The following is a 26612-nucleotide window of genomic DNA, read 5'->3' as shown; positions in this document are numbered from 1 at the left end:
ATTTAGTTTGCCATATGCTCATACAGTTCGTGTAGTGAAATGCAAAATGACTGTTTCACAAGAATGAACAATAACAGCAAGACATGATAAAAATAAACTCCCTTAAAAAATAGAAAGTCATAACTTGTGAGGATTAAAGAGATTGTGAAACTAGAGTGCAGTGTATATTGTGCAAGAACAGCAGTCGTGTGTGTGTGTGTGTGTGTGTGTGTGTATTTATGTTACATACATCTTTACATTATGTTAGAGATGAAGTGCTTTTATTGAGCTTTAGATCAAAATTCTACTCTGCCACTTGGACCGTTATTAAAAAGTTTGTTATTTTTACTCCATACTAATAGCTAAAAATTTCTTAAAATAAATAAAGGGAAGCTTGTATATGTATATTCTTGTTGTGTTTTAAAAATGAAATATAATCTATTTGTTCTATCAAAATGTAACAGGAACATTCCTGAAAACCATTTCTTCTGATTTAACTATCATCCAAGAAAAGACCTGAAATAAATATCGACTATATCCGGTGGACCGGAAGGGGAATTATATTCAAGCATTTTTACAAGCTTTATTTATTTATTATTATTATTATTTATTTTTTTTTTTTACAGAAGACAAGATTTTTATATCTCTGATTTCGTCTGTACAAAAAAATTATTTATCGTAATTTATAGTAACTTGCATCCTGTATTTAAACCCTGTGGATGTTATTTTGACAGTCTTGGCAGGAAACCATTTTATTGTTTGTTTTGACGGTTGCTCCGCCGGATTAAACCACTTGTCAGGCAGGTGAACACGCTGACATGAGAAGTCTTTTTCACATCTAGAGGACAGAAGCACTTTTAAAAACTTTATCAAGGAATCTTTGAAAACACTTACCTACTGTTTTTAGTTGTTTGTTTGTTTTCTTTGCCGAGATATTAAAGTTTGGCTGTCAAGGTAAGTCACTTTTAAACTTCCTGTCTTCCAACGGGCAGCTAGTGATGTCTGGGGTTTTCTGTTTGGTAAATGTGATATTGGCATAAAGAATTCATGTGTTAACTACTGTTATTTAAATGTAAATCTTCAGACAGGCGAAGACCTAAACAAAAAAACACACTCTGGTCTCGTTAGTCAGGTTAAACCAGATGTGTTAGCTAGTTGACGACGCTTAAACCACGCGCCGCTGGCAACAGCAGTTACATTACTGAGATTTTTCACGCTTTGACTCATGAGTATTTAAGCAGAGAACTGAAGGTGCTTTTCCAGCATTTAAGGCACTACATTGTCGTTTCACATCTTGGGGACAGGTACTGCTCTCTCCTCTTGTCTTCTGTTGCTTCATTTGTCTCACTTGTGTGTTTTTTAGTCTTACAGTCCAATTTGTTTCCTATCCAAGTAACTAATTTGAATGACTATTTAGCCTAAAACAAGCTGTAATCACTGTTTAATATTTGTGTGTTGTACAGAAAAAGTGTCCAGTCATTAAAGTGCTTTTATTGTTATCTTCTCCACCCCTCAGCATGGCTGAACCTGCTGAATTGCTGCTCATCAGGGACCAGTATGAGTCTGCGTTTAATTGCCTGAGTCGTGGATTGGCGGCTGAAGAGGCAGACAACAGAGCAATGGCCCTGGTGTTTTACAAGAAAGGCCGAATGCATCTCACACAAGGGGTGGATGTTCCCACCGGTGGGGAAAGGCAGCAGGGAGCGGTGTGGGACACGGCCCGGCAGCTCCAGCAGAGGATGAGGGACACTTTGAGGACTGTCGATGCCCACCTTTTTGCCCTGGAAAACTCTCAGCTGACAACAGGAGCCCAGAGGGGCTTACTGTTAAAGGATCTTCCTCCTAATCTTTATCCAGACTTGGCACCCAACAGTCAGCCCCCCAATAGCTCGACCCACCATCTGTACCCCACCATACCTGCCACCACCCAGAACACAACCCCAACCCCCAATACACCCCCTCCCAGACCTCCCTCCCCTGCTGTTCAACACACACACTCACTCCCTGCAGCGGCTCCAGGATCTACAGCCATGGATAACCCAGGGGACCAGCCTCCGGTGTACACACCGCAGGCCACAAATGGGCACCGCAGCCTGTCTTATAGTCCTAATGGAGCCTGCCTCGGGTCAGGAAACCACACTGGAGCGGCAGTTGGAGGAGATGGACAGGAGCTGCTTTCCATCCCCTCAGGGGTGCAGCTGTTTTTTGTTGCACCGAATGGACAGGTCAGCTCCCTCTCTTCTCCAGGCTACCTTCGCATCATCACATTTTACAGCCAGCAAGGGAATTCCGCTGATGAAAGATCCACAACATTTTTACATGTAAGTATATGTCATGTTGAAGAACTTATGTGAGAGTGGATATGTTAATATAAGATAAGATATGATAGGACTTTATAAATCCCAAAAGAAGTTCTTGTGCCACATACTTTTTAGAAAATGAATTTTCATAGCCTAATGTTAGCAATGTTAGAAAAGTATTTCCTTGGGTGTGTGCCTTAGAGGTAAGTAGGTGTAACCCCAGGGGAAAGCACTTCATTACCATCAGAAGTGTTTCATACCTAACTATGAGTCACTGTGTTTGTGCGTAGATTGAGGACTATTCACTAAGAAATTTTCTGCTTATGACAGTGTTGTCTTTGTGGTGGATCCTCATACACTGTTTATCCACCTTAGTTTAGCATTATGCATGTTGGAAAATACTGCGATATCTTACCCTGTATCTTATTTTTTATTCGTTGTCTCCTTAATGAAATTGTGAAAATACTTGTCACAATTTCACAGGATGTCTTAAATGTCAGAACAAAAAAACTACACTTGACAAGATTTATTCATTCACATACAATGATAAAAATGCAGTAGTCCTTCATTTGTTAGACTAGACATAGTGGATTTATTTTTTTTGGCATTTTTGCTTGAAACAAAAAGACAACGATTAAATAATTATCAGAATAGTTGCACATTATTTCTCAGTCAGTCAGCTAATTGATTAAGTGGCTAGCTGTTTCACCTCCAGTTACAATGTTATCATTACACTCCAGCTGTTGATGAAAGGACTAGTTGACCTGATACTAAAACATTTTCTCTAAGTGTTAAGAATTCATTTGTGCTTTGTATGAGAGTCACATTAATGACAATGAGCTGCCGAATTGCAAAAGTGTAAATTTGTTGTAGCAGTATTACTTTCCCTTATGTTTATATTGTAGGAGATGTCTATCACTGATTTAATCTCCACCTGTTTCTTTATGGCACAAGCACCTTTCTAGAAGTATAACTTTATCTGTTTAGCCCTGGTTGTATCGTATTCACATATAGCCTTATGACCAGCAGCTACTTCTGTTTGATTATTTGTGTGCCAAATGAATAAAAAATACAAATCTATTCTGGCACCTCTACAAAGCGTGTATTATGCCTGTTTCCCACCAGACCAGGCTGGTGGGCTGCTCTCCTGTATTCTGGCCCTTCTTTGTTTCCAGCAAGACAATGGTCCCATTAACAGATGACTTTGCACTTCTGTTGTGCTGTTGGTCAGTGTCCTGTGCCCTCGCATGGGGCATTCTGTCAGGCGGCATACCAGTGGCACGGTGCAGCAGCAAGTCTGTTTCTGTATTATGTCTGTGTGCATGACTAACATGTTCATCCTGATGGGGTTAAAATCCTGAGAGAAGTCAAAAGAGGAACAGACCGACCAAACCTTTGGGATCACTACAAACCACCTCTTACAATGAGGTTTTTGGGTCATATAACACTGGATATTTTATAATTTTCACCTCACACCTTATGTTTTACCCCTTAGAGAAACAAAGGCAGACATAATTTCCTGCATTTTCTTCAATTTCAAAGATCTGAGGTTATTGCTAAGTGTTGGTTATTGCAGCCTCTTTTGAAATCATGATGACCTTTGACCTAGAGGACTATATCATTCCCATTATTTTTCTGTCCTCCCGTTTTCAAGGTGTGCGACTGCCTGTACCTGCTGACAGCAGACACTCCAGTGCTGCTGGCCAACTCTGGGATCTTCATGTTCCCTGACACCTTGGCAGAGACCCCAGGGTCCTTTGTGGGTTTAGTGTTGTCCTCTGAACTGCCTGTTGCTGACCGAGAGATATTTCAAGATATCCTGTCGCAGTTTACTGAGCTCAGGATCCAGGTGAGTCTTTGCCTTCAGTCTGAAACAAATATAAAGATGAGTATGCATGTGGGTGGAGCAAATGTGTGGTAGAATCCATTTAGGGTGTTTCTCCATGGTTGGAGAGAAAAGGACAGTGCAGGGTGGGGTGGTTGAACATAAACAGTAGTCAGTGATGGTAAATGATACACCTCCACATAACTTCCTATTTGCTTTTTAACTAATAATGGGCTGATGTAGCTGTTTGAAGAATGTGCCAAAGAATGATTTAAAAGTTTGGTGCTTCAATGTAAGTACAGTACATTATTTGAAAATAAAAAAGACTCCAAAGGTGACAGAAAAATATGAAAAAACTGTGAAAATGATCAAAATTATCTGTAGAATAATATCTTTAGCTAATTTAAATACAGTAAATACTGTAAAAAAAAAACAGACTTTATGATGTACAATTTTAGCTTGTTTTCATTTTACAGTCAACATGTAAATTAATACCTTTTTATTAGATAATATTTGTAATTTGAAGGAACAGGAAATCTATAACATGACAGATAAAAGGTTATTTACCATTTTTCAGTCATTAATGTATCTTTTTTTTTTCCAAATAATGGCAAATGGAAAATAATAATATTTTTGCTGATTTAAATATAGTAAGAATATCATAAAAGAATGAATTACAATTCATAAAAATACAGGTTTTTGGTGTGGACATTATTTATAGTTTTGGCCTGTTTTTATGTTTCACATGTAAATTATTACTTTTTTCTGCATATATATGTGTGTGTGTGTGTGTGTGTGTGTGTGTGTGTGTGTGTGTGTGTGTGTGTGTGTGTGTGTGTTATAAACATGTAGAAACTGGCAAAAACATAGTTCAGAAATGCTACATATTACATGCATGTTGTGAATATTACAGTAAAATAATTAGTCAATGCAATGGCTACATAACCTATATATAAAATGTGTTTGATGTCACAAGATTTGAATGTACTCCATTAATATTGTGTATGAGTATAATACAGCGCAGGCCCAGTGAGCACTGTTGACTTGTAACTTGATGTTTCAAATCTATATAACATTTCTTAATGCAACGTGATGCGACTGCAGTCTTCTATTCATTAGTTTAGCTTTTTGCTTTTATTCCTTTCTTACTTCCTGTTAGGTGTCATACTGTTATGCTCATAATTATGTCTCTCATGTACGCCTCTGTACTTCTCAATTATTCTGCCCTGTTTTGCTGCAAAAATTTCAAAACTGTCTAGCTGAAATGAACACTTTCTGAAGCGCAGTTATGTGTTAGTGTTAATTTGACACTGTTCCGATTCTGTGTCTTTAAACAGTGCACTTCTCAGGAGTAAAACAAACTTTGAAGTTTCAGTGTCATTCACCGATCACTATCTCTAAATTTGCCATCTATTGTATCTAATATGCTGTTTTGTTGAGAATGAAAACTCATTTTGTGATTTGATCAAGCTGTTACACTAGATACCTTGTTGTTTTTAGAATTATGACACGTCTTACATTTCTGTCTTGACACTTGACAGGAAAAAAACAACAGTTGCCAAGTTACGGGTAGCAGTACAAGTCAAGTGTAACCAGTTTGAGCGTACACACACATTAGAAACACTCTGCTATGTGTTGTCTCATAATGACTGATGGCAGGGTCCAGATGGGATGGGGTCAGAAGTCGTCAACTTGAGTACAAAAGTCCCTCTCAGTTCCCTTGAGGAGAAAACGGGATTGACAGTACAAACAGCAGAGAAGGACAAACCCCTACTTCCAGGATGGAGTGAGAAGGTGGCCCAAGGCATTGCATCAGGTGAGTTTGTAAGTGACAGTAATGGAAGAAAGAAAATGAAACAAAAAATCACTGCAGTGTTGCACAACCACTTTATGTACAGCAGATGTCCCTCTCTCTACAACATCAGCCACCAGTGGGTGTTTTTTTTACCAGCTATCTCTCCTCAACAGGATTCAGTGCTGTTGTTCAGCCACCTGTTCGCATGTCTCTAATAGACATTTTGAGACCACAGCACAAAATAACATTGCTGATGTGCTTTTACCACCTAAAATATATCTCTGTAGGAAGTGTATGGTTGAGTCAGTCATTTGCAAAAGGAGCAGAGGCCACTGGCAAGGCCATCCAGAAAGGAGCAGCCAAGATTCGGGACCACATCACACCTGAGGACACTCCTTCAGAGGTCAGCCCTCATGTCACCAGAGGTCTGCATGTGGCCAAACAGGCCACTGGAGGTGCTGCCAGGGTCAGCAAGTTTTTGGGTAAGAACTCATCCAACAGAGGAAATAAATCAGAGCATTTTGTTTTGACTTCATCCAAGATTTGAAATCATTTGCCAAAATAATGACAGAAGTATAAATGGCTTTTGGGTGGAGGTAGTAAAACTTTCAGTGGGTCTAAAGGAATAATGGTTGATCTTTATTTTTTTTCCTTTAAAGTGCTGGTCTCCTGTTCTATATATGAATGTGGATTTTGATGTGTTTTTATTTTCCTGTTCTGTAACTTTGTGTATTTATAGTGAATGGAGTGAGTACAGTGGCAACACAGGTGGCAGATAAGGTGGCGCCCCATGTGAAGAAACACGGTGCAAAGCTGGTCCCAGAGTCTTTGAAGAAACACGAAGAGGGCCGCGCATCCAACTTGGATGGAGCCAAGTTTGTAGCAGCCAGCGGTGTACATGGTATGTGATAAACTTCACTACATATGCACAAAATATTATCACTTAGATCCTTGTGCATTGTCTGTAACGTGAAATATCTCAAATATTTTTGCCATTTTAAGTGTTTGATTCATGATGGGAGGTCCAGGTCTTTTTAGAGAACTCAACTTTTTTTCCCTTTATTTCCTAACTAGGTTTCTCTGCTGTTTGGTCAAGTCTGGAGACAGGAGCAAAGCTTGTTTGCAAAAGTGTTGCAACAGAGACTACCACAACAGTGAAGTACAAGTAAGTTCAGATATTTCCAGTTTCTGTATCTATATTTAAATGACAGGATCATGAATGAATTATCGCATATCTTCTTTTCACCCTTTTTGTGAATCTCTTTGGTCACTTTAAATAGTTGAGGGCTGGATCAGAAACCAGCCTGATACCTGCCTGCTGTGGTGCTTTCTTCTTGGTATGTTGGTGCACTGACCTGCTTTTCCAACTATTTCTTTTCAGATTTAGGGGCTTAGAGAATCTTTTAAACATGTCCCGCAACATATGACTGCAAGGGGGAAGTAAAGGCAAAGTCTGGTGAACTAACATTGCTGCTCAACCTTTTGATGCTCACTAACCAAAACCAAGTCAGAAAATAACACTCAGTAAGACAAACCTAATGCAGCAACAAACATGCAAGTGTCTTCATTAAGCAGGCTTGTTTATTAATGTCACACATATATAGCATGTATTTTGCATTCATTTTTGACTCTGACCTTGTCTACACTGGCTGCATAGTGGTTGATGTTTAATTTGTGCTATACATTCAATAACGCACCTTGAAGTATATGTTTACACTTCAAGTTTATTTTCTTTTGTACCTGAAGTAATTGTGTATTGGGCTCTGAGTGATTTGAAAACTATAGTGACCTACACTCATTACTGTGCCTGAACGCCTTCTGTGTGGACACGTAGATTTCCTGAGTTGTTGCTGTGCTAACATATTGCTTGAGCTATGACTTATTTGTAGAAACTGTGAGCTTGTGGCATGTCTTTCTGGGTCTGTCCATGTTAACTGCAGCTGAATGTTAGCTCCTCTTGGGTGGTGATTCTCTTGCTGTAGCTTTGTAGACCGTTTTTCGTAGGTTGTTACTAATAAACTGCTACAAAGTAAGATATGACGGTGATTTATTTTTTTTGAATAACAGCACTATCCTTCAAACATACTTGCTCTAGTCTTTCAGTTTTATACACATCCTCATTTATTTTCTTCCACCACACCACTCTTCCCCATGTTATTCATGGTGAAGGTACGGTGACGATGCCGGCCAGGCCACAGACACTGCTCTCAGCTCAGTCGGCAATGTTGGTGTGACTGCATTCAACATTGACAATTTAGGAATCAAAGCCATCTTGAAGACTTTTGGCAAGAAGACAGCCAAGGCCATGGTCAAAAGCAAAGATGGACAGTCGGCAGAAGCTGAGGGGAAGGAGGAGCAGAAACAGGAGCATGAAGCAAAAACTGAGCAAAAGGATGCAAAGAAACAAGAGCTTCAAGCAGAGACTGAGAGGAACGATGTGCAGAAAAAAGAAGAGGAAGAGAAGAAAAAATAGATTTTCACAGGATGAAGAATCTTTGTACTTTGTCAGCTTGATGGCTCATCTCCTGATTTATACAATGAAATAGGTCACTGATTGTGAACTAGCAATTTTATTTTATTAATTATGGATGTAAAAGAATTAAACTCAGGCCAAGTGCAATATTCCGTCACAAGGTAATAGCCATGGTATGTTACTGCTTTCTAGGTCGAGGTTACTTTTAGATTAGGTTTTATGTTACAGGTGTAAAAACTTTAACACAAAAGTATTTTTGTTTTAGTGTTGTAGGCTTGACACTGTATTTGTGTATGACAAAATATACTAGCGGTAAACTTGTTATAACTACAGACAGGTGACAAATTAATGGAAAAACCAACATAGAAAATAAGGTGTTAGGCTACCGCGTGTTGCCCAAACAACTTCACTTCGCCTGGACATTACACTATTCTTCTAAAATACATTCCCTCCTTAAGCGTTTTGATAATGGTGGTGGAGAGTGCTGTCCAACAAAATCACCCATAGGTCCTTTATCGGGTTAAGATTTGGTCTCTGTGGAGTCCCAACACACTGTTTTAATACTCATCAGTACATTCTGTGACACCTTGTGCCCTATGAATGGGGGCATTGTTGTCTTACAGGAGTCTATTCTGATCACTATTGAAATGTTTCATTATAGGATAAGGTGATCACTCCAAGCAGCTTTGATTTGATTTGCAGTGATTCGTCCCTCTAAATGAACAATCCCAAGTGTGGGTTGTCCTCAGAAAACATACTGAAAGCCCACAAATGGATAAAAAGTAGAGGGCAAATGGGAAAAAGGCTATGCACATTAAAATCCATGTGTGCCAATGAATCCCCTCACTGTAGGGGTCAAGAGTTCAGGTTTTCCCATTGATTTGTCACCTATCTGTATATATTGGATGTTTGCATTGCCATGAAAATGTATCATAAAACGTGTAAATGAAATTTAAAGGGATATAAATCTCTTATTTTAACTATGCTTATAAAGTATTTTATATGGGATGTTTACAAAGGCGTTCTTGGAGAGGGACAAAAAAATGTAGGCTATAAAATGCTGCTCTCTGGTGCACACACGCATGCAAAGCTCTGTGTTGTTTTGTTTATTGTAATTTGAAACCCTGCAAGTGTGGCAATAAATCAACTGACATTTATACCATTAATGCTGAATTAGGAGCTCGGCACATAGAGGAAACTCATTTCCATGCGTAATTACGCGCGAAATGAACCTAATAAAACGTCTGTCTGCAACAAGAAATATCACTGTTTGTAAAGAAGATGCAATTTAAGCTTCTCATTACTGCGCTGTCAGGAGGTTTTATTTTCAAACCTCCCGCTAAATTGCGCCATGAATTTCGACGCCGCCCGGACAAGCCGTAAACAGCGGTCTCCATGGAAACCCCGTGGCAACAAACTTTTCCGCAGTTGATGCAAGTTTTTCTGAAACATGACTAAAGATTGCGACTACAGCAAATACGATCTGGCGCGGCTGCAGGCAGAACTTGAACAAGAGAGGGAGATGAAGTAAGTTTTTATTTATTTATTTATTTTGTAAATTTGATTTATTTCTCTTGCAAAGCTGGTGAAGAAATTTAATGTTTGCTGCAAAAAAAATAGCATCATGTGGCTCCTGTTGGTTGTAGAGAAATGCTCGAAGAGTCGGTGTCTGATCTGCGGAGCACCATGTGTGAACTGCAGGAAAGACTTCACAGTGTTGATGGGGAAGGTAAGAAATAACAAATAACTTTATATTTTAAAAATTTTTTATTGCTATGTACACTCAGCTGCCAATTTATTAGAGACACTGAGATGGAACTAATACAGTAATAATAGAGTACTAACACAACAGTCCTACACTGAACTTCATGAAGATTATATTTTTTTCAGTTTCTTCTTTTATTTAGAGAGCTGTACATCCACCTGTGTGCTTATTTTGGTCGCTGCAGATTGTGGTACTGTTGAATTGCATTGTCTGATGTTTCGATTTTTTTGACCATCCCAACCTCCTGATGACCCAGGGCCAATGTTGCCTCTTTTAAAACTGTTTTGTTTTTTTGTTTTTTTTAGATTAATGTGCCTAATACACTGACAACTGAGTGTAAATGTCACCTCGAAAGCTTTAGCTTAGCTTTGCAGGCAACTGTCATCCCAGACATTCTTCTGTGTTGTCTGTAATGTGTCCTGCCCCAAGTGGAACTCTAATACTCTTTATACTCTGATGTATCAGGAAATGAGTGGAAGACAAGGTATGAGACCCAGGTAGAGCTAAACGGACAGCTGGAAAGACAGATCTCACTTACTCACGAGAGACTGGAGGACATACGAGGAAACCCGATGGGTAAGTTCCTAAATTAGTTTATTCTGAAAGTGCATTTGTTTGGTTTCATTGGAATCTGTCGGCTTAAATCCCTCAGTGTATTGTATGGCTGTATTTCTCCATATCGAGAATAGTGTTACTGCAAAACATGCAAGCGCATCATCTGAAGTACATGATGCAACTACAGGCAGATGCTTGCTGACTTTAAATCAAACAGAAAATGAATTTAAGTGTAATAAATGCCTCTGTTTCATCTCTACAAAATTGTTGAAAAAAGGCCGCTGTTGTCATAAAGAACTATGAATGCGTGGTCCATTTTAAAGATATCATATATATTGTGTCCTTACATTTGAACAGAAACTGTATGACAGTAATTCTTCTAGTATGTGATGTTAGATCATTTTAACATTCCATCAAGACACAGAATGTTCCCTATGATATATGTACTCATTTCAAGCAAGTTTATACATTAGTCCATGCACACATAATGCTCACATACTCCTGTTTTTTACAGATCGACTCGCCTCTATCCGATCATATGATGACATGCCAGTAGTGAGTGCAAACATGCTCATTTTCTATTGAGTTTTTTTTTTCCATTTAACAAAGAAATGATCCACAAAGAGCTGGAAAGATATATTAGACTTAAGCACATACCAGCAGAGAGAGCTAGAGATACAGGATGAGCAGAGTGCAGACAGGACAGAGAGGATTGTAATGCCAGCTGCTCTCCAGCCTCCTGTTGATGCAGGCAGAATAAACCAGAGTTTAATCACAGCACTGTAATCACGGGATTACAAACCATGGGAGAGTAATGCACGCTAATTACAGTGCTTAAGCACACATAAATGCACACACATACCACACACTGAAAGGATGCACAATCCAGTCTAAATATGCATGTGCCTGTGCGCCTCAGGGCAGAGCTAACAGATGCTCATTAGTGTATCCGAGCAGTGATTGCAAGATTGTGGACTGAAGAGATGTAGACAAACTGTGAGCGTGACAGTTAAGAAAGACTGAGTGTGTGAGAGGAATATAAATGATCATTATCTGATGAACGTTAGAACCTCTGTGTTCCATAGAATTAAGTAACACAACAGAGTGCTACAGTGTTTGTAGCTCCAAAGAACGAAGCTAAAACATTTCTCGGATGCATTCTCTAGCATCGGTGCTCTTACAGACCCTGACTACTACGACTGATACTTTAACGGCAGACAATATTAGCCCGATTAATGAATAGCATGGTAAGAATATGCGTGATATGATATATAAATTAACACAATTAATGCACACACTCATGCACCATTCATGAATTACTTATACAGTTGGCTACTCTTAAAGCATCTGACTGTTTCTTAAAAACTGGCATTCATACGTGTCAAATGATATTCATTAATGCTGACTACAGGTGCATATTTCTGGGCACAGGAACAAGAACCAGACTGCTCCAACCCCAGCAAAACAGCAGGTCTTAGTGCTCTGCTCAGTGCTATAAATCTAGCGTGGCTTTACCATGTCTCTGCACTAATGTGTTTATATGGTCACTGAATAATGTATGAACACAATCCATTTTTGTGCCCATGTTTTCTGCATTAACGGCTTTGTTATTGTTTGATCCTAGAGCAATTTTATTCAAATCGGTTTGTAATTAGTCTTCAGCTGCATGACAGTGGAAAATGCTAATTAATGGAAACACTTTGTCACAGGAAACGTTGAGGCAGCGTCTGAAGTTTCTGACTGAGGAGAAGTCTGACCTCCAGAGTCAGCTGATGGACTGTCATCTTCAGATTGAACAGGAGGGAAAGGTGCGAGTCTCAACTGTTGTCACTGGCAGAAAACAGTGAGAGGGATTTTGTGTGAAGTATTGTTGTGGGACACAATGTCTGTTTTCTAGTTTAATTATTTTGCAGACAAGCAGCTTTAGGTTTTTCCAGGCAATACATATTTCAGTTACAAATAAACATCATTAGCAATGGATTGAAGGATTTGGCTGATAGTTTTGTTTTGCATTCTTAATTTTTTAACAACCGCTGATCGACAGAATCAGTCCCTAACCTTTGTCCCGCATTGCTGTGACTTGGCGAGTGTGTTCTCAGTTTAGCAACTTGGTTCTTTGTTTATTGTTCTGCTCCAGAAGGAGTGAGATATTAGTTGAATAAAGGTTCAGCATGAAGCATGCTCAGCCAGTAATCCCTACTGTAATCTGTTGCTCATTAACCTTGGAGTCTTCTGAAATGTGCACATGCACAGACACACAGCAAGCAAGCTTTATACCCATGAGCAGACAGATTATTGACAGCACTGTAGCTCATGATTGGAAAAATGTGACAACATGGCTTCCTGTTTCTCTTTAAATATCAGGCATTTCATAAAACCAATGATGAGAGGAGAGCATATCTTTCAGAAATTGCTAAGGTAAGCATTCACAATGTTATTTCTCATCTACACACTAGTTAAACAAAACGCTCACGAATCAAATCTACTGGCTAATAATCTTTGAATATTAAATATATGCTAGGGTTGAGTGTTACAAGAGGACAACTGACACCTTCACTGTCATGCGCTGCATACTGTATATAGATCACACTGCTTTGCTCTCTGACTCTTCTTCTGCAGGCTTAGTTTTGATTTCTCATTCATGCTCTTGTTATATAATAGGTGAAGCTCTGTTCAGTCACAAAAGTAAGTCAAGGACTTTCTGCCTCATGTTGCAAAAAAATTGGATACTGCAGAGCTGAAACTGAACTGAAGCAAAGTTGCATTTGTCTGTGTCGACGCTGTAGAGATGAATCTTTATAATCGACACAACATATGACAGTATGTGACTGGCTCAAGCCTGTTGTGAGCACAAAGGCTCACATACAGACCATAGACCATATGTAAAAATAGGAAAACCCTCCATAGCATCAAGCATAAGTCTCCTGAAGGGTGGTTTTGAAGCTCAGTGTTGTGGCTCAGGGTGTTGCCATCATGCTGTTCTTGACTCCTTGTAAGCTAATCCAAAAATGCACCAAGAGGTGGAGCGAGAGTTAACCTGAGGCAGGTCATGCAAATGTCTTTGGACCTTGAGGTGTCCTTTAATAGAACCAACCTGTCACTAAAAGTGTCTGCACTCTTAACTATGCGTAACTTTAAGATTTAGTACAATTTAAATGGATGAGTTATCTAACACCCCCCCCCCCCCCCCCCCCCCCTTACAGTTGTCATGAATGGAGAAATTAGCTATAGAGACACAAACTACTTTTGTATCAGGCTGTAAAGATGTGTTTATTTCTTCAGTGGCCCTTCTTGCCCTATGGAATGGATTGGGGTAAAGAAAGAGACCACTCTCATCATGACACAGATGTTTCATCATAGGCTAAATGTGATAATTCAGAACAAATTTGTATTGATTTGTAGTGACCCTTCCCTCTATGGGGACAAATGAACCCAAAACATGTCAGCTAAATGCCCCTTAAAACAAAGCAGAGCCACTGGATCCCCTCACTGTAAGAGTCAAGAGTTCAGGTTTTTCTTTCTTTTTCTATTTTTGTCTTACATGTCTGAATGCGTAAATTTAGCTAAGCGTAATGTTGATGTGTCTGGAGTGCACTTACTGTAAATAATCATTATTTGCTCTCTGCCACAGCTGTCTTCTACCCATGAAGCCCAACGAAGGCAATACTCCACTCAGCCACAGAGGGCGCCAGAGAGCAAACACATGAGGTCAGTGAGGCGCCACTGACTCTAGAGGTGATGAAGAAAAATAGTATGAACAGCAAACTGCGGCTTAAAAAACATAAAGAACAAGAATTTGAGAAGAAATAGTTCTTTAGAAGTTTCATTGTCTTTGACTATCATGTTGATTTTACTTCTTATTGGATTTATTGATAATTGAACTGACTAATATGGAGGGTGCCTGAAATCACTTCAATGATCTCTTTGGCTCACTGTCTTCCTAAAGTAGTATGTGATATATACTCTGAGTAAATATCACCTTGGAAATCCCGTGTAAATTGATGTGTTTCAGTAGCCTTACAAGCTCTTGATTTGTAGCTGATAAAGTAAAAATGCTGGACAAAAAAAAATATTCAAAGCATAAATTCTGAGGTGTAGGTTCTATTATTGTTGTAAAAATGTCAATTTTCTGTGCTATTTTAAGTGGCTGATGTGGTTTAGTAGAAATAGAAAACTGAACTTGTCTCTGTGTGTTATCTCTTGGTGCATAGAGGGAAGCGGGCCAGCAGGAAGGCAGAGGCTGATTCTAAGAAAGGAAAAGAGGGAGAAGAAGACGGAGCAGGAGGAGTGCATGTGAAAGGAGGAGGTGGTGGTGGAGCAACAACAGAGAGAAGAGAAGAGAAGAAATTCCAAAGAGAAAGCAGGTTACCCACCCTAAAGCACTATGTGAAGCACTATCCTTAACTCAAAACTGGTGTTTTTGAAAAGAGGTAATGGTCCTCTGTTAGAATGATTAAACTGCCGTGTCCTTAAGCTTCTTATGGCTCAAAAGCTGATTACATTGTATTGGAAGTATTTCTACATTTGATAGCAAATACAGTATTAAACTGATCTCATAGTGTAAAATGCTACATTTCTAAAAGTCTAGAGTGATTATTATGTGCACCCATGTTCCTTTCAAGATGAGTAGCTATTAGGAGAAAATGTTTCAGAGGGAGGAATATTACAGGCTTTGAGTACAGTGTGGTCATACCTTAATGTGCCAGAAGCCTGCTGGGTCTGATATTTCTTGTGTCGCTGCAATTTTTTTTGAAAGCACCTCCTACGACTACCATTACGTAAGCAGCACCACAACCACCACTCTCTCTGGATGTAGTTCACCCGCACAGCAGTCACCCCCGTCCCACCCGCTGACCGCCTTTATAAACGTGGGTGTAAGAAAACTGTATCCCTACGAGATGATGTAGTGAACAGGAAAATTGCCAGCAGCAGTGTTTCATTTGTGTTAGTGAAGTGTGTAGGTTGGGTTCAGCTCTTGTCAGCCTCAAAACACTGAGTTGCAACATTATCTTATAGGACAGGATATGATCATATAGGCAAAACTAACATGAATTTGTCATTTTGTCCTGTTCTTTTCGAACAAGCAGCTTGCTTGTTCGGCGATTGGTTTGTGAATAAGCTCGTCATTAATTCGTTCATGGATTATAAGTCTGCTTTCGAGACAAGGTTGCAAAGGGTGATTTATACATCGCTTAATCTATGACCTTATGTCCAAGACTGGCACAGAAGAGAATTGTACTGACAAGGGAACTGACCTTTAATTCAAAGAGCAACAAGCAAACCCCATGGTGTCAGGAAACATCAAACCATCAGAAAATATACAAGCAACCCTGGGTTTGTGGTACCTGATAGAAGTTAAAGGAGAAGTCCACCCTAAAATGTACTTTGATTGTATCCTTTATTCCTCAGTTTCCATGTGTTTGTAAGCAAGGTGTTAATTATTTTCCAAGGTGAACGTCAAGCTCCATATTCTGATATTGTGGCTTTTTTGGACATAATGTCTCAAATTTTATATCTTCTCACAGTGACAGTCAGTAATTTATTGGTCTGTTCACTCAATAAACCAACTCCACAAAGTATCTCCTGATGGCTCCATCACTGCGAATCCTAATGCTCTAATTTCCAACTACAGGAGGAATTTGTTCTGGTATTGACTTTCTGATAGGGTTGGATGGCTTGGTGTACAATCCTAAATGTGCTGCACTGACAGACTGTTTGTCTTACATTAATGACTTTATTTAAAGATAGCTGGTCCATATTGCCTTATGAAAGAAAACAAAGAAAAGAAAACGTGCGCAGCATCGCTCGTCTGTCTTTTTCTTTCTGTTTCACATGCAAGCTCGTTTTAGCACAACTCCCTGCATACTGCCCATGAATCACAGCCCCAGAGTAGCCACCAAGATGTCTTCTGCTGACAGGTGAAACACAATGACAGATCACTACAGTATCTGTCAAAGCACAATGAATCACAGTGCTGCTGCTTTCCCAATGCTAATTCAGCTGAAGCTCCTCTGTACCGTAAGCTGCAAACAATATGTGCATATGTGTATGTATAAGAGACTCATCTGTGCACGTGTGGATTCCCGTGCACGCATGTGAACCTGTGAGATGAGTCAGGTTTGTGCGTCCGTGTTCACACGCTACACCGCGTTGTGTGAAGTTGTTGTAGCATAAAGAGGCAGTGATTAATGACGGAATGGTGGGAGTATCTTTGTAGGAACTGTCAACAGTCTGTGTGTGGGGGGGTTTTAAAATTTCTCTCCTGGCATGCGATTTCATTTTTCTAAATGATTCCAGATAGGATTTGCAACATTATGAGTCATAAGCCCATCAATCCATCTGATTGAGCTCAAGCTGTGGGTTCATTACTATTCACTACACAGAGATTGCATTAGCAGAAAAATGCAAAATTGTGCATTTACTTGTTTTTTTGTTTTTTTTTTTGGTGTTTAAAACAATTGTTTGAGTGGCTGTCATACAGAACAGAGGGAAGGCATAAAAAAACATTTTCTGTTCTTTTTTTAAAAAATGAGGGATAGTGAATCATAAAACTGCCCGATCCACATTAAATGCGCTCAGGATTGAATTTACAAATAAAATAAAATGTGCCCACAAAGACATCTTAATAGCCTATGCCACACATGCCAAATTCTCAGTCTCTTTATATACAAGTCAACTGAATGTCAGGAAATTGCCTAGTCATGTTTCAGGAGCAAAGATGGCCTCTGTGAAGAATTGCACTTATTTCATTAGTAAGGCTGCAAGATTTCTAAGCCAGTATTGTTGTGATTTTATTTTGGCCAGTTGGTAATTTGTCAGTGACATAAAAATGGATGGAAATAAAGTACTTTTCAATAGTAGCTGTAAAATGTGATCCAAAGCCATAGAGAGCAGCATTCAAGACATACTTCACTTTCTGTGACACCGTTTCTATCCACAGCAATACTGAAATCCATTTTTAAACTTGATGTTTCCTTTTGTCATTTAAAAGTACATATAAATGTAGACATAGCAGATCTGACTCTGTCCTGCTTTAAAGACCATGACTGTGTCCCGCCAGTGTCCTCCATCTTTTAAAACACTCTCCTCCACGTGCGTCCTGTTTCTTCAGGATGAATTTAGGCAGGGACACCTTGTCAGTCCTCAGTTTGTGATGCACATTGCATCCCTCTGTTTGTGTGTGTGTGTGTGGGGTGGGGTGGGTGGGGTGGGGTGGGACGACATATTCCTGTCACTGTCACACTCTGTTTCATTCATGTGCATATTCATGTACTGTCTTTGAATATTTAAATGACCGTCTGTGTTGCAGTGATGGATGAGATGATTTGGATGATATGTGACCTTGCAAACTGACGCACCAAACATTACATAAATAGGAACAAAGTCAAAGATTTTGCATATAAAGAGCTGTGACGACTTGTGAATCTATGTCTTCTACTGGTTAAACTGTAAATACAGTGATGGAGTGACACTAATTTTGAGAGATTGCAGCTGCGACTCATCATCAGTGGCACAGATAAATGATGGAGGGAGTGGTGATGGAGTGGGGGTCTCTGGAGGCCGTGATGTAGGTCAGTGGTCTCTATCTCTTCCTGGTTTGAGAGACTTGTTTCCTGCCCTCACATCAAAGAACTTCAGAGCTTATAGGAAGAAACCAGTTTCTGACAACATCCTCTCCATCTCTCAGCTCCACATCGCCTCATGAAATTCTGTGTAATTCAACATTAGTGTGTTCGAGTCACTTAAAGTGTTACATAACAATCCAAGTGCAAAGGTTCTTGTGCTGCTTGGTGCTTGTGTTTTTTTTCCCAGATGTGGTCACACACCAAAGTATGATAAAAATGTATTAAAATTCAGAAACATGTAGCTCAGTATGTACGAAATGACAATCAGTAAGGTCAGTTAAGGTGTAAATGATGATTTATGTAAATCTAAGTAGCGACTATAACTAGAGAATTTACTGTAAGTGTCAAAAAATTAGAGATTGAGCATCAAAAGCGCTTAAATTGTCAGAAATCAGGGTCGATCAACCTCCCTCAATTGATGCGTGTCTCCAGGGCTTGGAGGGATGCAGGAGGGGACCCGAGCAGAATCCACCAGCACGGGTGGGAAGCGTGGGTCTGCATCCAAATGAGGGGTGGGGGCGCTCAATGAAAATCACGACAGAGTGACGTGTTGGAGGAGGAGGTGGAGAAGAGAGGGGGTGGGTGGAAGAAGAAGAAAAACAGGAGCGAGAGAGAGAGAGGATGGGAGGGGAGGCAGCTGCTACCTAGTCCATTTGCAGTCCTGCTTCTTTGCTCACTACGCACACAAAACACAAACACACGCGTCCTGGTGTTCGGTGGTGGGGCGCACATCAACTCGGACAACAAAGGGACGCACAAGTGGGGGGAGGCGGCTCACTGCAGCCAGGACAGGATCACACATCAGCAGCAGTCAGTGTCAGCGACAAGCTCACTGGAACCTCTTTCTTTTTTCCACATCTACTAGGGAATAAAGCATCAGTCAGGCTGGAGGTGACCGTCACAGAAGCGTTGATTGCTCGCGTAGGTAAGAAAGCCAATCAGCTGATATGAAAATGACTGAGTGTGATGCTGTAAACATACTTCAAGATGTGTTTTTTTTAACGAGTCACGCTTCAAGATCCAAAGATTAAAAAGTAAAATATGTCTTCCAGATCTGAATCATTGTTAGGTAAAGTGCTGCGGAGTCTCTCATGCGCTCCCTCGCGGATCTCGTGAATATTTATAGGATCAAATTAATAGGTTATTATCGATTCGTGACTCTCCATCCATCTGCGCCTCATAGCGACTCTCATGCGGTCAGGCTGTGGGTCGTCATGAAGCGCACTGTCCACTGCTCGGCTTAAGAGCACTTAATCTGTCATTAGGGGGTTATTTTGAGACCGCGCACCAGCGACGGACACCGACTGGCTACTTTACCAGCAAAGTGCTTCCTTCCATCTCTGCACCTCTTGCTTTTTGAAAACTTTTTTCCCCTTCTTTCTCCCTCTTTGTTTCCCCCTCACCCTCTCCCTCCAGACAGTACAGCCGTACTCGTGAGCCTGGGCAGTGAAATGGAGATGGAGCACTTCGACGACCGGGACAAAGGTCAGAGGTACGGCCGCTCCAGTGCCAAGATGAACGGGGTGCCGAGTCCGACGCACAGCGCGCACTGCAGCCTGTACCGGACCCGGACCCTGAAGACTCTGAGCGCGGAGAAGAGAGCCAAGAAGGTCCGATTCTACCGCAACGGAGATCGCTACTTCAACGGGATCGTGTACGCCATCTCCTCGGACAGGTTCCGGACCTTTGACGCGCTCCTGGCCGACCTGACCCGCTCCCTGTCCGACAACGTGAACCTGCCGCAGGGGGTCCGGACCATCTATACCCTGGATGGCTCCAAGAAGATCACCAGCATTGACCACCTGGTAGAAGGTGAGATTACAGCTCCACGGGACACCTGGAGGAGTCTAAACATGGGTATCAAAATGGACATAAAACAAATCTATTCAGTATTACAAAAGTAACTCTTGTGCAAAAAAAAATGTAAGAGAACATGCATCTTATCAGAGCTTTTCCTATTTCAGTGACAGTTTAGACAGCTACTCTATTCAGATGGGATACAGAAGTAGTGCACAAATATTGACCAAGCTGTCAAAAATGAACACTGTTTAAGGAGGTATCCCTCACATTGTGATTTCACTGTCAACCCAGATTCTTCCTTGTTTGCACCACAGAAAACCCACCCAGGTATTAGCCTGAGACTTTAACCCTGTGAACATTTACAACCCGATCTTCATTCCAGATCTGGACTAAAGGCTTCACATGGCATCTGTGTGGTCTCATCAGTGCCTTATCACCCTTATTGACATGTATAATCTAATCTTACATGGTACTTTTGAACACTTCCTGTCCTGTGAGCTGCCATGTTATGTGATCTTGCCCTGCCCCCTCCTTCTTGTTAGGTATAAGACTTGGAAAATGCATAGTGAACATCTATTTGCATGTATAGACTGGTTTGAGCAAGTTATCTTTATGTGCATTGCTCCATCAAACTGGATAGTCCAATGAAACCCACTGTAGATGATTATTATAAAGATTACTTTTAATGGCCATATGGCAATACATAAGAAGCCTGTATTTGGACTCTTGGATTAGCCTGATCTGTTCTGCTCTGTAATAGCTACATGCTAGTAACATTACCTCATGAGAAGTGGCATGAGAGGAGCTATAAATTATTGAAATCTGCTGGAAGAGTTAGAATATATTACAATATGGGAGTAGTCTGTAAATATTATACTCTTAATGTCTTTATTGTGCTGCTTTCTGCCAGAAAATTACTGCTTTTGCTTGATCCCCTCCTCCTTCCTCTTCCCAACAGGTGACAGCTATGTGTGCAGCTCCATCGAAGCCTACAAAAAGTTGGATTACACAAAGAACGTCAACCCCAACTGGTCGGTGAATGTCAAGGCCTCGGCAGCCGCCTCTCGAGGGCCCCCCTCCCTGGGCAGCTCCAAGGCCGGCGCCCCGGACGGCCGCGAGAGCAAGGACTTCATCCGGCCCAAGCTGGTGACGGTGGTGCGGAGCGGAGTGAAGCCCCGCAAAGCTGTGAGGATCCTGCTGAACAAGAAGACAGCTCACTCCTACGAACAGGTCCTCACCGACATCACTGATGCCATCAAGCTGGACTCCGGAGTGGTGAAGAAGATCTACACACTGGAGGGCAAACTGGTGAGAAAACTTTACATTTCTTCGTTTCCCTGCACAGGATGTGTTGCAGTATATAGAGCCGAATGCTTCTGTTGTTGTAGGCAGCATGTTTTAAAGGCATTGTTAGTGTTTACTTTTAATCAGGGTGCCATTGCTGCTTGTTAACCTGCACTAGAGGCAAGCTGTCGCAATCCAGTCGATGGGAGCTGTTGATTTGTTGCAATTGTCAGACGTGATGAGTGGCTTCAGTGAGAGAAACAGTCCAAACACTGAAACCAGAGGGTGATGTTACATTGCTGGTTTGTATGTGCTCTAGAAGAGTTCAACATAACTTAACAGGTATTTTTTTTGAAGATGCCAGTTTTATTTTGCTTGAAAAAGTGGAGTGAAAGATCAGGCTGACAGAATGATCAAAAACAGGCTAAATATTTAATGAGCGGGCTTTCATTTTTCCTCTCCTGAGCCTTTTATGAATGAAGAACACGTGTGTCCCCATTCGTAGCCGGAGCTGTGGAGAGAAACAGTGACACAGAGACTGAAAGAGGTCAATAGGAGGTAGAGATGAAAGAAATCTATGAATGGAGTCTGGGCTCTCTCCCACGCTGCAGCGATGTGTACCAGAGCTTTGCCTCGGAAATAAATCCGAGTCACATCCCCCTTGGTAGTCCACCCACCTATCCAGCTCCTTCTCTCTCTGCTCGTGGAGGGAGGGCTATAAAAAGAACGTGGTCTAGAACAGCTCAGATGTATGCAGGCATTGAGTCATGTACATGTACGAAACTACGGCACTTAAAGGAGGTAGTCCTCATGTGTGTGGATGTAGCGCTGAACTTGGCCGGCAGTGCAGCTGAATGAGGTCAAACATGCTTTCTCTCTGGCACATGTTGATGTTTGTGGGGGTTTTTTTAGCACACAGAGAGAAAAATGTCATCTCTCCCAGCATGTCAGGGTTTTATCTTATATTTGTGACATACTTTGTCTCGCCTCTTCTGCTTTGCCTTGATGCTACTCCTCCATCCCTCATGCCAGCCTCCATCATTGTTTTTGTCCATCTGTCTCCTTTCTCAGCTCCTCTCTTTGTAATGTCATGGCACCAAGTTATTGACTCCAGTGACACTCTTCTCTTGGCAGCAGCATCAGAATGACACCATTATTTTGAAGCAGATTGTGTTGGACGTCAAGGGCGTTTTGCCATTTTATGTCGTACAGCACCAATCATCTCCTAAATGGCCAATTTGTGACTCATGCTCACGAATTTGCTCTTTGCCCTGAGGGCTCTTCATCCATAATGGGTTTTTTTTAGTACCCCATGTTACCATTTATCCCACTTCTGAAGATTAATCTACGTGAGTTTGTTCTGGCATTGTCATCCCACCACTGAAGCCTCGCTGCCCATTTAATGATCCGCTGTTAACTCAGCAGGAAGTGACCCGCTGTTAGATCCCAGCACCAGCCAATAAAATCCCAGTATCGGGTTTTCCTCGAGAAACCTGCTGTTGGGGATTAAACTCACGCTTTTGCAATATGCTCAACTAACTCTGTGGTTGCCACTGGTGACGGTTATCTTGGAGATTACACAATAAAAGCTCTTGCCATGCTCACCCCTCTGTGATTGGGAGTAAGACTATTATGGTGATGCTATTTTTAGATGTGGTATTGATTGGGCCTGTAGGCATGGTAACACACTCACTGCCAAATTGGCTGGGCTGGATTGAGCGCAGAACCAACTCCTTCTTGTTTTTAGGTCTGATTTTGCACGCTGGCGTGGGTTATCGGCTATGGGAGAGTTTGTGATTATGCTATCAAGGGAGCAGAGAGCGAGTAGAATGTGGGACTCTAATGCCAGACGGAAATTAATGGTGAAGAAACAAATTCGGATGTGGCCTGTGGCTACTGATTGAAGTTCACATGTGTTGCATGCATAAGAGGAAGTAGTGCACAAGCCTTCTGTTTCTGAATGGGTGAAAGGTCTCAGAACACACTAGATAAGCTTGTGGGAAATGTAAACCCCCTATGAAATGTGGTTAATCCGTGTTAACTTGACCTTTGCATGGAGAGAGAATCAGGCTTAGCTTAACAGGAAATTGACCTTAATTCCACAAAACTTGAGACGATATGACAAAATCAAATCTGTTTTCTCATTTACTAATGAATGAACCCATAGATAAAGCATATTTGAATGGAAAAAAAAAGCACAACACGGGAGTTACAGGATGACTAGAGAACAAACTGTGTATTAATGACACTTGAATATACATTATTGACTATGAGGAGTGTGTATAAGTAATTACCTGAGTGTGCACAGGGATAAGGTTACTTTAAAGGTTAAGTAAAGTGTCTGTGTGTGTGCAGCTACATGCATGTGTGTCTACATGCTTTAGTGTGTGTGGGTTGTGGCCGTCAGCTGAGCCCATGGCAGAAGTAGGTTTCTGGGCCTGACTGCCAGTAACGTAGAGTCCCAGCAGAGCCTGAGGAGAGAGAGAGCATCCGAGAAGTTCGGGCTTCTTACCTTCATTAACCCCTATAATGAGGCCAGAGTCAGTGGGGAAGGGTTTATACGTCTTTTTTCTTTTCAAGACTGTCAGAGGCACCATTTAGAGAAAATCCTGCAGCTGAAATGTGCGTCGATGAATAATGTGGTTACTTAAGGTCTGCTTTTTCAGCTGCAGTCCACAGTCAATCTGTTTATTACGCCTCTTCATTTATGTGTGTGTTTAAGTGTATATATCTGCTTTTGTGCCTGTCTGTGTGCTAGAGCCTTTCAATACTAATACAATAGAGTTTGGATTGAAACCTTGCTGTGAGGTGCATAGTTTTTTTGAAACACTTTTTTTTTTTGACTTTTACAAAACTTCAACGACTTAATACAATAAATGTGACTCAGAGTTTTTACAAGGCATTGGTGCCACATTTTGGCTCTTGATGGTTCATAATACCATCATGCCAGCTGTACATTTCAGTCAGTAACAATAAGTAACAATACATCTGCAGGCTTGCTGTAAAACAATGGTTTAGGTGTCTGTTCTTTTCAGCACTCTTACAGTATTTCCTATTTGACAGTCAACGATAAGAATGGAAAATAATGAGATCGGGATGAGATGACATATGACAAGCTCTGAACAAGCCTCAATGAGCATCTGATATGTGCGGTATACTCTACTGTGATCGCTTTGGATATCATATTTCTGTCTGTAATAGGAGAATCGGAGTGAAGAAGAAGACCGGATCAGGTTCCACCCCCACTGCTATATTGATTGTCCCACTGTCTCTGCTCCCACTGTATCAGATAGGTGTTATTTTTAGGCCTGTCCCCTCTCCTTTGGGGTTACCACAACCTCATATTTCTCGCCGAGCTCTTCACCTCGCCGGTTTCTATGATGATTTGATCCAGTTGCCTGGGAAACGGCCAGCCTGCTGTGATGTCATACAGCAGCATGGCGGGATGGTGTGGCTGGTCTGGTCTGATGAAGAAGATAGACGACCCATAAGTGGCTTAGGACACGGACATGGCTGGACTATTAATACATCTAAGCTGTGTTTGCACACACGGACACGCACACGCAGACACTGTGTTGGACCCCAGCTGCCAGCCCTGAGCCTATAGGCTCATGCATACTTAGGCACAGACAGTGACACACGCTTTTTAATAGACTCCTCCAGCTTTTTGCTCATGCATCACTAGCCATTAACTGTAGGCAATTACCTACCAGTGCATGAAGTGATGCTACTTACTCATGTCAAAGGTTGCTTGCGTTCTATTATTGAAGGTCTCATTAATGAGACCCTTTAGTATGCTCATGGGTTCAGCACGGGCAAGTCATATGATTCCCACATTGACTAGTCATGCTAAAAAAGACAGGACTTACATAATACAATGTAAACATTTACAAAAAGAGGACTTTAAGGGTCAATTCATCCAAATGCCAGAAAAAAAATCCCATTTAATTTTAGTAGTAGTGATATTTATGCAGATGATTTTTGATTTAGTTAATGAGTGATTTAGTCTTCAGACAGATTTTCTTTTTTAAATGGTTATAAAAAACATTAAAACTGTTTTTTTTCTTTAGAGTGGATCAAGCTAACAAACTGCTAACTACCATAGCACAACACAAATCATCTTTTGAACCGCTTTATTAGTTTTTAGCCTTAAGGTTGGTGATATTGGTGTTTCTGTAAGTCCATTTGTCGGTTGTAGAACCTCTTTTGTTTTTCTTTTACTGGTCAGAACTGACAAACACGACCTTTATTTACTTGATTCAACTGTAATTTATCGTATTCCTATTAATAAAAATTTGAATAATAGGAATAAGAAAACAGAAGAGAGGTAGGTGTTGTTGCCTTCTGTCAGCACAACAGATAGATTTGTTCTTCTGTTTTGTTTTGCGTCAAGAAAGTTTATTTATTTATTTATTTATTTATTTATTTTAGATTTTTGAGCTAAAGAGACTAAAGTTTACAATTTTGTGTGACACCAAGAACCTCATCCATGCTGGTATGATTGTTAAAGTGAAATAGTGACCAATCACCCTCGTACATAAATTACACACAGGCTAATTTTAAGCATGATGGTGAAGATAACAAAAAATAAAAATTATATATGCAAAAATGGAATATTGTCAATATTTTAGTGACAAACCCATACATTTTTGAGATCAAGTTTTCAGTGGAGCTCGTGTCTTATTCAGAGGAAGCTTCTTGTTGCTCCCCTGGTTGTTCAGTTCATCACTTTGCCCCAGACTGAAATATCTGCTGAATTATAGAATGGATTGACATTAAATTTTTCTCAAGCAGTCATGGCCCATGGAGGATGAATCCTGCTGACTTTGGTCATAATTTTCCAACCACCAGCCTTCTCTTTTTTTAGAGAACTGTAACTATTGAATGGCTTTTGTTTTCTTTGGTTTGTGACTGGATACAGCAGAGATGGATGACATTAGGGGGCCTCATCTGTACTCAGTGTTTTGTGCTAATTGGCAATTGCTAGCATATAGCACGTTAAACTGAAATGTTGAAAATGATAAATATTAGACCTTTTCCATGTTGGCATTAAGTTTTTAGCATATTAGCATTTAGCTCAAACTAAGTTTGTGCCGAATTGCAGCCTGACAGAGCTCCTCGCATGGCTGTAAACTCATAATCTTATTTTTTTTGTTTGTTTGTTTGTATGTTTGAAGGAGCTATAAGAATAATTTAATTTAAAAAAAAATC

The 26612-nt window shown here is 40.6% G+C and overlaps 3 protein-coding genes across 8 annotated transcripts in view; all 3 read left to right on the top strand.

The window, feature by feature from the left end:
• Nucleotides 1-741: 741 nt before the first annotated feature.
• sparta (spartin a) lies at nt 742-9529 on the top strand. 3 transcript variants are annotated; one of them, XM_023298517.3, is made up of 8 exons: nt 742-933; nt 1496-2300; nt 3934-4128; nt 5764-5920; nt 6187-6381; nt 6639-6800; nt 6974-7064; nt 8069-9529. In XM_023298517.3, exons 2-8 carry the CDS (start codon nt 1497-1499, stop codon nt 8370-8372), a joined length of 1908 nt encoding a protein of 635 aa, XP_023154285.2. In that variant the 5' UTR covers nt 742-933; nt 1496; the 3' UTR covers nt 8373-9529. The 3 variants fall into 3 exon arrangements, with proteins under 3 accessions (XP_023154285.2, XP_023154287.1, XP_023154286.2); XM_023298519.3 differs by lacking the exon at nt 8069-9529 and adding an exon at nt 7281-7936 and having other exon boundaries at nt 743-933; XM_023298518.3 differs by lacking the exon at nt 742-933 and adding an exon at nt 1140-1283.
• A 127-nt stretch (nt 9530-9656) lies between these two features.
• Nucleotides 9657-17752, top strand: ccdc169 (coiled-coil domain containing 169). The gene is made up of 8 exons (XM_023298511.3): nt 9657-9899; nt 10019-10101; nt 10603-10713; nt 11207-11247; nt 12402-12500; nt 13057-13110; nt 14324-14400; nt 14904-17752. Exons 1-8 carry the CDS (start codon nt 9823-9825, stop codon nt 15094-15096), a joined length of 735 nt encoding a protein of 244 aa, XP_023154279.1. The 5' UTR covers nt 9657-9822; the 3' UTR covers nt 15097-17752.
• A 1171-nt stretch (nt 17753-18923) lies between these two features.
• The window catches only part of dclk1a (doublecortin-like kinase 1a), a 53037-nt gene continuing 45348 nt past the window's right edge, over nt 18924-26612 (top strand). For 2 of the 4 annotated variants that reach the window (XM_055017286.1, XM_023298504.3), the window contains exons 1-3: nt 18929-19242; nt 19734-20129; nt 21076-21425. In XM_055017286.1, the coding sequence (XP_054873261.1) occupies nt 19769-20129; nt 21076-21425 (711 nt within the window). In that variant the 5' untranslated portion in view covers nt 18929-19242; nt 19734-19768. Of the gene's footprint in view, nt 19243-19580; nt 20130-21075; nt 21426-26612 lie in introns of those variants that run through there. The other 2 variants (XM_023298507.3, XM_055017285.1) reach the window with 2 other exon arrangements.

This window comes from Amphiprion ocellaris, chromosome 14 (assembly GCF_022539595.1).
Source record: "Amphiprion ocellaris isolate individual 3 ecotype Okinawa chromosome 14, ASM2253959v1, whole genome shotgun sequence".
NCBI classification, from domain to species: domain Eukaryota; kingdom Metazoa; phylum Chordata; class Actinopteri; family Pomacentridae; genus Amphiprion; species Amphiprion ocellaris.
Note: the sequence above shows the minus strand (reverse complement) of the source record. Positions and strands in the feature narration are given on the sequence as shown.

Excerpts from the sequence above, each read along its gene's own strand:
- ccdc169 (XM_023298511.3), top strand. The coding sequence starts at position 9,823 with ATGACTAAAGATTGCGACTACAGCAAATACGATCTGGCGCGGCTGCAG. Across the intron at positions 9,900-10,018 it reads GAACAAGAGAGGGAGATGAA|AGAAATGCTCGAAGAGTCGG; the intron begins GTAAGTTTTTAT and ends TGTTGGTTGTAG. Across the intron at positions 12,501-13,056 it reads AGATTGAACAGGAGGGAAAG|GCATTTCATAAAACCAATGA; the intron begins GTGCGAGTCTCA and ends TTTAAATATCAG.
- sparta (XM_023298517.3), top strand. The coding sequence starts at position 1,497 with ATGGCTGAACCTGCTGAATTGCTGCTCATCAGGGACCAGTATGAGTCT. Across the intron at positions 2,301-3,933 it reads GATCCACAACATTTTTACAT|GTGTGCGACTGCCTGTACCT; the intron begins GTAAGTATATGT and ends CCCGTTTTCAAG. Across the intron at positions 6,382-6,638 it reads CAGGGTCAGCAAGTTTTTGG|TGAATGGAGTGAGTACAGTG; the intron begins GTAAGAACTCAT and ends GTGTATTTATAG.